The 11,689-nt window shown below is 47.8% G+C and overlaps 1 protein-coding gene across 1 annotated transcript; it reads right to left on the bottom strand.

Moving 5' to 3' along the window:
• Positions 1-2,599: 2,599 nt before the first annotated feature.
• Positions 2,600-10,286, bottom strand: PROK2 (prokineticin 2). The gene is made up of 3 exons (XM_048315702.1): positions 10,173-10,286; positions 6,445-6,570; positions 2,600-3,542 (listed from the first exon to the last, which is right to left on the bottom strand). The coding sequence occupies exons 1-3, from the start codon at positions 10,284-10,286 to the stop codon at positions 3,417-3,419; spliced, it is 366 nt and encodes a 121-aa protein (XP_048171659.1). The 3' UTR covers positions 2,600-3,416.
• Between the last annotated feature and the right edge of the window lie 1,403 nt (positions 10,287-11,689).

Below are 11,689 nucleotides of genomic sequence, written 5' to 3'. Positions count from 1 at the left end.
AAGCATGTAATCAAATTAAGGCAGCAACTCACTATATGTGGTGGTGCCCTTTCCTGCAAGGGCTCTCTGCTAACCCAAAATCTGGCAATAAACATGGAAACTTCTCCAGTGTGGTGGGGTATCAACATTATTTTATAGCATGTCTATAATATCAATATTCATATAATATTAAAAATTAATGCACATATTTCTATTAATCATTAATGAAATTGCTGCAATATTAATAAAGTTAAAACACACGTTGGCACAGATCTCCTAAGTGGAGTGAATAAAGGGAAGTGTTTAAACCAGTCTCTCTCTTCACAAGCAGTATGTACTGGGGAATGAGGCTTCTTCTGTGCACCTAGGAGGTTCCAGGGCTGCACAAGTTCTGTTCTGTTTTCTCATCTGATTTCTCCTGCAAGGGCCTGTCCCCTTCCCTTGCTCCAAGGTGGGTGAGGAAGCTGTCCCTGGCCTGAGATAATTTCCAGGATGATTCTGGCGCAAACTGAGCAGCACAGGGGGCTGCAGGAAACTTTTCGTGGCAGGGCTGGTTTGAGGCTGGCCACCTTTTCCATGGGTCATCTTGAGTCATTTGCTGTGCTCCTCAAGACAAAAGCTGGCTGCAGGGAAAAGCAGGAGGGAATGCATGGCCATTCACATTTGGAAATACTCGTGGTCACTGGTTTGCCTATTATCAGTGTAAAGCAAAAGTAGAGGGTGCCCTCTCAGCCCCTTCCACTGCAGAAAGAAATTAAAGGGACTTTGCAGATGTGCTTGGGAGAGGAAACCTCCCCTAGGGTGGGAGAAAAGATAATTGATTAGGGCAGAGTTTAGGAAATAACGGGGATGCAAAAAGCTTAATCTTCCTTCCAGAATGATTCTCTCAAATCAACTAACCTCCATTGTGAGTGTCAATTAATGGAAATTAAATTACTAAAAGGAGAGTCGTAATAATTGTTGCCAAGTGAATATAGTGGGGATGTAGGACAGTGAGGTTTTGACTTTATCTCCCCTACATCATTAGGGAAGGTGTGGAGAAGCCCCTCAAGGACAAGTATGGGATAATGCTTCTCTCAAAGCTGCACCATCCAAATACCCTGTCCAGGAGTGTCTGCAGGACATGAGAACTTCCACTTGCTATAGATGGTGTGAACTTTGAACTCATGTAATTGGGGCTGTTCTCATTACCCAGATAAATGCTTAATCCCACAAGTTAATCGGCACAAATTACAACTACAAAGTTGCTCTGCTCTTGTCTGATATACTCTCCTAGGATTTCAGTTTGGCAGGTCTGAGGCAGTCCTTAGATATAATTGTCCACTCATTGACAATGATATAAACCAGGATTACTGCCTTCAGTGGAGTCACTGGTGAATTATGCCAGCAGGAGATGAGGAGCAGGGCTACTGTTTCCTGCTATGGTTCATTTTTTGTGCTCTGATTAAAAAAAATGGAGCAGGAGATGGGACACATGCACATTTGGACTGCTCCTATTTTTCTTCTTGATTTTGTGTAAATTGAAGTCCATGATTTTGAGCTTATTTTGTAGGGACAGACATGGACAGAAAAGTAACCCCCAGACACCCATTGTGTTCCTCCTCTGCAAGCCCAGACTTTGTGGGTGCACGGGGTGTTTGGGGAGCCCCCCTATTTAGTGACGGTGGTAGGATCAGCCTTGGAGTTTGGTTTTTAATCCAGGTTATGGGAATTTCTGCAGTGCGTGGGAATGATTTGGCCTTTCACCAGCCCTTTGGGCTAGTGTTGAGCCCCTCTGAGACTTCAGATCTAATACAGGCACTTTGTACCTGATCACATTAATGCAAACCACATGTAATATTACCTTTTAGTGGCACGTCAGTATTTTTCTCTTCTGCTGCCACTTGCACAGCTGCTGTATCCCCACTGTAAAGGGGGAGACAAAATACAGAGGCATTGGAGAGGGTACCCTGGGGATGGGCTGTCTTGAGCCAGGAGGATGCAATCTCTCTCAAGACTTTTATTTTCCTAATATGTACAGGATCCATGAGGATCTGGCAATAACTGATCCAGTTATTCTTTTCTGTCTCCCGAGGAAGGTTGTGGGGCCCAGTAGAAGGTGCCTGGTAACTCACAGGGATGTTTCTCCTCTAAGTAACACAGGTCTGGCCTGGATACAGCGTGCTCAGTTCTCCAACCTACCCATCTCCACCAGTAGCAAAGCACTGATTGTTGAAACATGAATGCCTTCACTTTTCCAGTTCCAGCATATGTTTGCATGTCTGAGAGCAAGAAACGTGTGAATCTCACACAAACTATTGGAATTCCAGCTCTGGGGACTGGCAAGTAAATATGAAGTCACACAGTATTTCATAGAAAACCCACAAATCTTATGTTTGCTGGGCTAAAGTTGATCCTTTGAGGCATGAGCCAAGAAAAACCTCTCGTATTATTTACACCAAGATTCCTCCAAATTCTGAGACTGCAGCTTGATTGAGGAGTTCATGCCTTGTAAACTCCAAATTTCCCAAGAAGCAGCCAGAGGCACATAATCTTTTGCTAAGCTATCCACAAGGAGCTCTGCTAGCTTGGGTGAAATCAAGTGTGGGATAACAGATTACACTGAATAAAAACAAAAAACCACAGTGACAAAATAATGTTATAATATTAAAATAAGTCAAATCATACACTGCCATTATTCTGATACAGAATTTTTACACAGCAAATTTGATACATATACAAGAAGTCAGGCAGCCCATTACAATAAACCTCATTTTCTTTAATATAAACTACATCTTAATACATAGTTTGAGATGATCAGGTAGTTTTACACCAATTCAAGTAACAACTTCTCATCTTAGAATACTAAAATAACAAAATCTTTTAATGCTCTTGAATGTTGAAATGCTTTGGTTCCACCTGCCACTTTTTAAAAGTGTAAAAACTACATCTATTGGTTAAACCTTTACCCTAGATGTGCGCCTAACTTACAAATAAAATTATATTAATAATGATATGAAATGCAATGTAAATACAGTTCTTTTGGCAATTGTCATGTTCTTCACACTACTCAGTTATCCAACTCTCAGTTCAATTCAGGTATTCCAAAGTGTAAAAATGTGGCCAGATTTTTCCAAAACTGGCAATAAACTTGGATTTTTTCATTCTGGGGTTAAACTGGCCCATGAAGACTACAAAATGATTCAGGAATGGTCAAGCCCCTGCCGTCAGAAAGAGTTTTGCTCTAGCAGATGTCATTTTGCTACCCCAAAATGAAAGCATCCTCCACTGCGAGTCCCTCCTGAAAACCTTGGCCACAACAGCAATGTCTCATCTCCAGCTGATGTTGGTGAGGCAGGAAAATATGGTGAAGGGCTTCCCCTGGCTGGCCCTTTTTTGTCACAATAACGAGAGAACGAAAATACCGAGTGGCTCTTTCTGGTGCAGAACAGCTCCTGCTAAAAAAAGATGTCTTCTTTTCTGAAGTCCGGTAAACATTTGAACCTGCTGGGAGAAGTCCTCATGCAGGCCAGGCCCGGGAGGCACGGGCAGGTGTGGTGCATCCGCCGCCCGGAGAAGGGGACCTGGGGACAAAGCAAGGACGTCAGTGACAGGGAGAACCACAGCACTGGTGGCTGGGGGGATGGGATGGGAGGAATAGTGGGGCTATGGGGAATGCTGCCTAATTCCCTCTCTCCACAGCCAGAGATCCCCACGAGCTGCAGCACAGAGCAGATGGCAAAGCCAACCCTGTTGTACACCCTGGTCAAGCCACGGTTAAGAGCAGGATGTTAACAGCCCTGTTGCTGTGTAAATCTGCATCTGTGACACATGTTCTCCATTTACTCCTGTTTCATAAAGGAGTTTGTTGTGAAACTGCACTGGCCTTTAACACCACGTTAACAGCCACTGTGCAGGGCTTTCTGCATATCCTGAGTCGTGCCTTGTCACATGGCACAGAGCAGGACCTGGGAACCTTGGGATCCCGTGGTAATCAGGCTGGAAGGGACTTCTGGAGGTCACCTTGCCTGACCTCCCTTTGAGCAGGATCCTTTTCACCACAGGGCAGAGGTTTCTTATTTCATCCCACCCTCCTCCAGCCACATTGTGCTGCAGGGAGTACATATGGAGTACATTAGACAAATTTAATTGTGCCATGACGTGCACATGCACTGACACTCTTCAACAACTTGGTCACAAGCTCTGTTTCTTACAGGAGCCAAGCAGGACAGCCCAGTGGGAAATGTCTGGGAGCTCTGGTGCTGCCAGCTGGCAGCACACACTGAGGATTCCCTGGATGCAGCAAAGGAGGCACAGAGGTACAAAGCCACTGCTACCAGCCAGACAGCCAGCCCTAATTCCCTCACTTCCAGATTTCTGTGTGGTTGGAGCCTAAAATTTTAATATTTCAAGATTTTCTTGTGTCAGTGTACAAATTTTGTCTTTGAGGAAGTCCTGCACAGTTCCCCGCGCATGGTGCCAAGCACTAGCCTGACTCCAGTGACAGCCCGCCGGGGGCAGGGGGTGGGCAGAGGGCTCACATCACCTGCAGTGCCCTGTGCCAGCACCAGCCTCCTGCCCAGCACTGTCTGAAGAGCAGCCCCAGTGCAAGGGATGCAGTGGGGTTCCCCATGCCACCCACCACAGCCCCTCTGCTCCGGTGTGAGCAGAGAGGCACCAACCACAGGTGCTGGGGACTCCGCGTGGGAATCGCTCCTTTGGGTGCCCACACACAGCACTGCAGCAAACCCCAAACCCTGAGCTCTCAGCCTTCCAACAGCTCAGGTGATTTATTCAAAACATTCCACTTGCTGCAAGGAAATGTTCCTTTCAGCAGGACTCCCACGCTGCCAAAGCTCACCTGCCTGGCCCTGCCTGCAAACCCTGCCTGGCCCTGCCTCAGGCCCTGCCTCGAAATTCCAGCCGGACCTGCTAACGGCATCAGTCCATCACCATCTAGTTGTTGAGAACAAACTAGAAAGCAGAACCCCAAGTGCCAACCATCTTCTCCAGGAATTTCCAGGCTCCTCTGGAGGTCCCTGCGGTGCCATGGCCATTTGTGGTGCCTGCTTTTGACCTGTCCTGCAGGTAAATGAAAGGTTTTGGTGATCAGGGCACCCAGCTGCTCCCTACACAAGTATTTACTTGAGAGGAACCATTGAGCAAACCCTCCATCCTTAAAATAACCTCATTCCACGTTCTACAGTAAATCAATTTGCTTTGTGTTTCCCAGGAAGAGCAGTGGAGTGAGAAATCAAAAATCTAAAATTAACCTCATAAAGCTTATAAACATCGGTGACTAAGTTTGGGGTGGACAGGCATCTTCTCTGATTGTAATTATGCAAGCAATCAGCTTGAAATATATCAGACAGTTTAAATTATTGCCCAATAACAATAAGTTCATAAAACCCTCTAGAAGACAATTTCTCTTATCCTAATCCGTGGTAATGGAAAAAGCCCTTACAAGAAAAACCTGCTACATTACATAGTAAAAATGTCAATTTGGTCCCCAATATCACAGCAGAAGTTTTAAAAATTTAACTGCAATAAAATAGAGCCTTAAACTTCCTAAAACTGAGAGAATAAACTGTAGATACTGAGCTGAGAAGCCAGGCCTTGGAAGAAACAGTGAGAGAGGCAGCTAACTAGCTGCACGTTTATGATCTGAATTTATTGCCTTGTATCTTTCACTTGTGATGACTCTTTGGGCTGTGCTCTTCCCTAAGGATGGCTCTGAAGACCACCAGGTTCTCAAGCTCCCTGGTACCATCCCATTCAGTCTTTTGTGTTTTAAATAAGCAGCTTTTTTCAGACTGCATATAAAATACATAATTATATAGCCTTAAAGAAATGTACTTGTTAAAATAATTGTATTAATAATACTGTGTATCACCTAAAAATGTACTAGTATGTAACTGGTGTTAGATATGTGTGTGTGTATTTATGTATACATACATGGATATTTGAAATTAATAGGTAGAATAGAAACAAAGAGAGCCTGTGGGGAGTTAACTCCAAGTGTGTGTCAACACCTTCTCAGTGCACCAAGTGTCCCAGCACTAGCTGGTGATGTTTTTATGCTTGTGACAGGATCTTGTCCACTGGCACTGGGGTCAGTGGCACTTGCTGTGTTCCTGAGCACCCGAGCAAGGATTGGCAAGGCTGGGCTGGGGAACTGCTAACACTGTTTTGGATCACGTAACGAAACAAAGCAGCTACAACAAACTAATAAGAAAACAATCTGGGAAGCGTGTAGTGCTTTCAAGTGCTTTCATCCTCTGATTCTCTTCAACATAATTCTGACAGTAATGTGCTCCCTTACGTAGGTACCTTCATCGCTGTTCCCATACAGATACAAGTGTCTGGATATTGTAAGGAATGGGGAGTTTCCCTGCCTTTCCACCACGTTGTAGTTTTTATGCCATGTGACGTACAGCTCAGGACATTCCTGCTGCAGCCCCACAGCCCCCCCGGTGACATACTCACTCTGTGACTCAAGGGATGGCACTCGTCTCCCAGGTTTCCCATCGGGGTGCACATCCTCAGGCTGCGGATCCAGAGGCTGATGGCACAGCACATCCCGCCTCCACACTGCTGGTCTCGGTCGCAGGCCTGGAGTTCAACACAGCATTAAGCAAATTAAATGAATAATAATTGTAGTCCAGAAATAGGACAGATCAGGTGCTCAGAAGCTGCCTCTGGCACCCCATAAGTTATCATGGCTCATTAAGGCTGGATAATAAGATTTAAGGCTGATTTGCAATACTTGTGTCTCCCATGGATTGGAACGTGGAGGCTGCTGGCACATTTCGGAGTTGAGAGCGGGTTGTTTAAAGCCAGGACCACACACAGAGCTGCTCGGGGCCAAACCCAGGACTGTCAGTGATTTATAGTCCCAACTTCTGAGCACTGATAGACCATGGCACGTGCCACTTGCTTTCCCAGCTCCCAGATCGGTGCCTGAGTGAGCTCAGGCAGGAGCAAGGAGCAACCGCACTAAACTTGTCACCAAAAAGAGTCCCAAAAAGAGTCACCTAACCAGTCTTATGGAGGAGATAAGATAGGAAATCATCCATTAATTTAATGACTTTTAAGTAACTATTCCTTCTAATTTCACATGACAATATCATGGTTGTGAGTGCCTTTGCAAAACTGCACGATAGTTTGGTTAGAGAAGTCCAAGTGGAAGTAGCTAAAATAAGAGTTTAAATCTGGATTCTGTGGTTATTATCTAGAATTACATGTAGCTAGAAGAGGTCTTAAGAAAAGCTTTGCGTAAGTGTCCACATCCAAAAAATTGCTGCTGTGGTAGCATTCCCCTTCAAGGGAGGCAAAAAATATTTTAGCCACTTACCCAATACAGCTTAGATAAGCAAAAACCAAAATGCAGACTAGTGGGTATGTTTTAAAACCACAAACCATGAAGAGCAATTGACATATTAGGGTTTGAAAACAAGTTACTGCACATCTTTCAGTTAATTTTTAATCAAAAGCTTATATGGATTTAATGCAAAACCCAGTCTCCTTTCTCCAGTGAGGAATGCCATCAGTTAAAGGTTCTGCTTACACCCCAAATGTAAGCTTGATTAACTCACTGCTCTTGGTGTCTGACAGCAGCAGTGAGAGACCGAAGTAACTGGTCAGCACTACGTAAATGGGAAACTCATAAAGAGTACGTAAATTATGATAACAGCTCTGGGGAAGACGCATATCAGAGTAAACATGCTCTTGAGGGAAAAACTCACTGATCTCACCTTGGGATTTACATGATAAATAACTAGACTGTACTCACTGGGTAAATACTCCACTGACCAGCAGAAGCCAGATCAAAATACATGTTTAAAGATCAGCCAGTAATTTAGGAAGAAGCTGTTGCGTTAGGATCACTATTAAATCGTGTGTGTGAATCAAACAACTCCTAAACACAGAGCTCTGTGCTGCAGGTAAGCCCAAACACAGAGCATTTGCTTCTAAGACTAATATGGCCATAAAACCACGACTCCTGCCTGCCAGGCAGATAACGTTCACTTTCTGACCTCTCTCTAAAAAAAAAGCACTCTAATGATCTTATTTTGCCCTGGTCACAAATAAAAATGCAGGTCCAGTGATTTTGGCTGCCCCCGGCACACCAGTGCCCACTGCTCAGCTGGAGTCACAGGCTCTGCTGTTTCTCACCTGTCAGCCCCCGACTCCCTTTTTTTCCTCAGTTATATATCTCAAACCCCATCCATCTCTGTGGGACTGGTCCTGGGGTGAAGTGCCACGCAGTTGAAAAACACGCCCGAGTATGTTCCACCAAGCAAGGGTCTCTATGTTCAGGCTGAACAATTTCTTTCTAAAACTCACACGCACATATTTACCTCTGGCAGAACTTTTAAGGCTCCCTTTCAAAAAATGGGTGACGAGTATTGAAAATATTCAACCCAAGCGCTCCAGCCTGCTCATCTGCAATGTGTGATTCCTGCTGCTACTCCTAATCTCCGAACACCACATGAGCACCTCATTTAAACACGGTTTCTGGAAAATCAGCCCAAGAATATGTCCCAGGTGAAATGCCAGCTGCAAAGGCAACTGCTGTTAGCACAGGAACCACCACTGAAGTGAGGAAAGTTTTTAAAAAGTCCTTAAATTGCAAAGGAAAAACATCTTGCAGGCTCAGAGGTTGGGGAACACCTACGTCAGCTCTCATCTGAGATTTGCCCATTCATCAAAAGCCAAAAATGCATCAAAGTGATTTAAGCAGAAATGCTCTGCAATAGTTAATAAAGTAACATTTTCTAGTTCTAATCTATTTTTACTTTTTGAATCTGCTTTGTCCTTGATCTATTATTCAGTGCCTCACAACTACTTTATTTAATGGATTAATTATGCTTTAAAGGTGTAGCCACAACTCTAATAACAGATAAACTTCTCCTCCATTGCTAGGAATGTTTCTACTTAAAAGAAACTTGAAATCCTCAAATACTAAAAAATTCCTTCACATTCTCTGCTCTAAAAAAAATAATCAGTCCTGGGAACTGATCTGACTTCCAGAGAAATGCCCATGAGCTGTTTCATGGACTTTAGGGATCTGGACAGGGAGCCTGGACAGCCACAGAGAAATCTGCTGCTGTGAGTGCAACTTCTGATGGTTACAAAAGACATGTAAGCTCTCAAAGGAATGCAAGCACTGGGTTATTAATCCAAAGCAAACACTTTAAAAGAATGATTTTACTTTAGAGTGATGCAACGCTTTGGGTTGAATAACGTCTTTAGGAAAAAAGTATTTTCACAACCAGAGTAAATCTTGAGTTTAAAAACAATGACAACAGAGACTTATTTGCAAGGGGTGGCTATTGAGGGGGGAAAGCAGCACAGTCATAGCCAAAGAAAGAAGAAGGAAAGCAGCATTTTATGAGGGTTGTAATCCTGCCCTATACACAGAGGGGCTGGAGGAATTTGGGGTGCACAGTGGGCAGCGCAGTGCCCTGAGCCAGACCATCCCAGAGCAGGTTTGGGGACAGCTGGGGCTGCATGGGGGAGAGAGGAGACAGCAGACAGCTCCAGCCCTGGAAAAGCAGCAGGAATATCTGCACACTCCCGGACCAGCCTGGAGACAACCTCTCCGAGTCCAGACGTCCCTCACCCCAAAGGAACAGACCCCACGTTGCGGCATCCCCGCACCTCAGAGACCCTGGCATTGCTCACCGCAGACACTGACACATCCTGACATTACTCTCCGCAGAGAGACCCCCAGGCTCCGATACCACTTAATCAGGAGAGACCCGCAGCCCCGAGCATCCCTCACCCCTGGAGAGATGCCACGTCCCGATATCACTTATCCCAGACGGACCCCCAAGCCCTGTCATCTCTCATCACCTGGCTTTCCCTCTCACGTCCTCGTTATCACTTATCCCAGCTCCGGCCATCCGTCACCGCACTCGAGACCGCTCCGTCCTGGCATCACCGATTGCGGACAGACCCCGAGTCTCGGCACCGCTCACCCAGAGAGAGACCAGCCCCGGGCATCCCGCACGGCAGAGCACTCCCCTCTCTCCTGGCATGTCTTATCCCGGGAGGCTCTCCCCAGTCCCGCTATCACTCCCCGCGAACAAACCCCGGCTCCCGTCCCCGATGCCGCGGCGGAGCCCTCCCGCCCCCGCAGCCCCGGCCAGCCCCAGCCCGCCCGGTGCCGGCTCCCGTCGGTGCCGTCGGTGCCGAGCGGCGGCGCTCACCCCGGTGATGACGGCGCCGTGCCCCGCGGCCAGCAGCAGCAGCAGCAGCAGCAGCAGCGGCGGCAGCGGCAGGGGCAGGGGCAGCGCCGGCGGGGCTCCGCGCAGGCTCTGCATGGTGCGGTGCCGCGGTGCGGCGCAGCGGAGCCGGGCTCGGCGGCCGCCCCGGCGTTATAAAGCCGGGGCTGAGTCACCCCCGCCCGGCAGCGTCGCGGCCGCGGGCGCCGTGCGCACACACCGCGCCCAGGTGCGCGGCTGCGGGCCGAGGGGCGGGGGCGGCGCGCAGGGATGGGGGCAGCCCGGGGCTGGCTGAAGGAACATCCCACAGCCTGATAGGGACGTCCTGCGTCGGGTCTGGGCGGCCTGGGCTTCGCGGGAAATATCCCACAGCACGTCTGGGGGAACGTCCCAGGGCCGGCGTGGGGTCATCTCATAGCAGGGCTGGGGGGGAAGGAACACCCCACAGCAGGTCTCGAGGACATCCAACAGCATGATGGGGACAATCCGCAGCAAGTCGAGGACAGCACACAGCAGATCCACAGGAGGTCCTGCTGAAGGAGGAGGTAATCCAGAGCAGGTCAGAGCACATCCCGCAGTGGGGCAGTGGTAGCCCACAGCCACTGGAGCCAGCTTGTACTGGTGCCCATGTCCCCTCTGCTCGTGTGTCTCAAGCTCCCTGGCCTGCAGCAGACCCAGGTCTGATGTTGCCCCTGGAACAGACGCCACCTGCAGCTCCCAATCCAACCTCTGCTGACAGATGGCAGAGCTGTGGACATGGCTGTGGGGGGACACAGAGGCTGCGCCTCATTTTGTCTGGGGCAGAGCAACATCAAAGCAAACATGCCCCATAGTCCCAGTAAGAATTGGACCAATCCCTGCTCCTGCTGGAAGCCCAGAACCCCTTTGAATTCATGTTCTCCTGTGGTTCTTCCCTCCTTGCCACAGGCAGTTCCTGCCCCGGCCTGAGCCCTCCAGGCTCCCACGGCACCCAGGGGCACAAGAGGAAAACAGCTCTCTTCTTCAGCAGGGCTGGCTCCCACCAAAGATCCATGGGAAGATGGTGAGAAGAAGGAGCACCGGGAGCAGGGAGCCCCATTTCAGACCCAGTACACTGCTGGCTCCTTCCAGCACTAATGGTCTCATGGTCTCAATGAGCTCCTGTTTCTACATGCACACCACTGAAATTTAGCACAAACCAAGACGTAACCACTAACGGTGGTACCTTTGGGCACCTCCGTCCCCTGTGAAGAGCATCAGAGCCCTGTTCAATCACTAAAACATAAGCAGTGTTTCCTTCCCTGCTTCTCTCACTGTTTTCCTTCTCTATTTTCCTTACTTTTCCAGCTCTTTATGCTTCTCTTTCCCTTTCTTCTCCCTCCTAACTCCCTTTTTGTCCCTTTTCCTGCCTCTCTGTTCCCACTTCCATCTCTCTGGGCCCTTTGTGCTGCTCCCCTCCTCCAGCGTGTCCCGCTCTCACACGTAGGTCCCTTTCCCCCCCAGATTTTTCAATTTATATTTTT

The sequence above is a fragment of the Corvus hawaiiensis genome, chromosome 11 (genome assembly GCF_020740725.1).
Source record: "Corvus hawaiiensis isolate bCorHaw1 chromosome 11, bCorHaw1.pri.cur, whole genome shotgun sequence".
Lineage (NCBI taxonomy): Eukaryota > Metazoa > Chordata > Aves > Passeriformes > Corvidae > Corvus > Corvus hawaiiensis.
The sequence above is the reverse complement of the archived record's forward strand: the minus strand, read 5'-3'. Positions and strand labels throughout refer to the sequence as shown.

Coding starts and splice junctions, on each gene's coding strand:
- PROK2 (XM_048315702.1), bottom strand. CDS start 10,286: ATGCAGAGCCTGCGCGGAGCCCCGCCGGCGCTGCCCCTGCCCCTGCCG. Junction 6,571..10,172: donor ACGGCGCCGTCATCACCGGG/GTGAGCGCCGCC, acceptor GTTGAACTCCAG/GCCTGCGACCGAGACCAGCA. Junction 3,543..6,444: donor GCCATCCCTTGAGTCACAGA/GTGAGTATGTCA, acceptor CTTTGTCCCCAG/GTCCCCTTCTCCGGGCGGCG.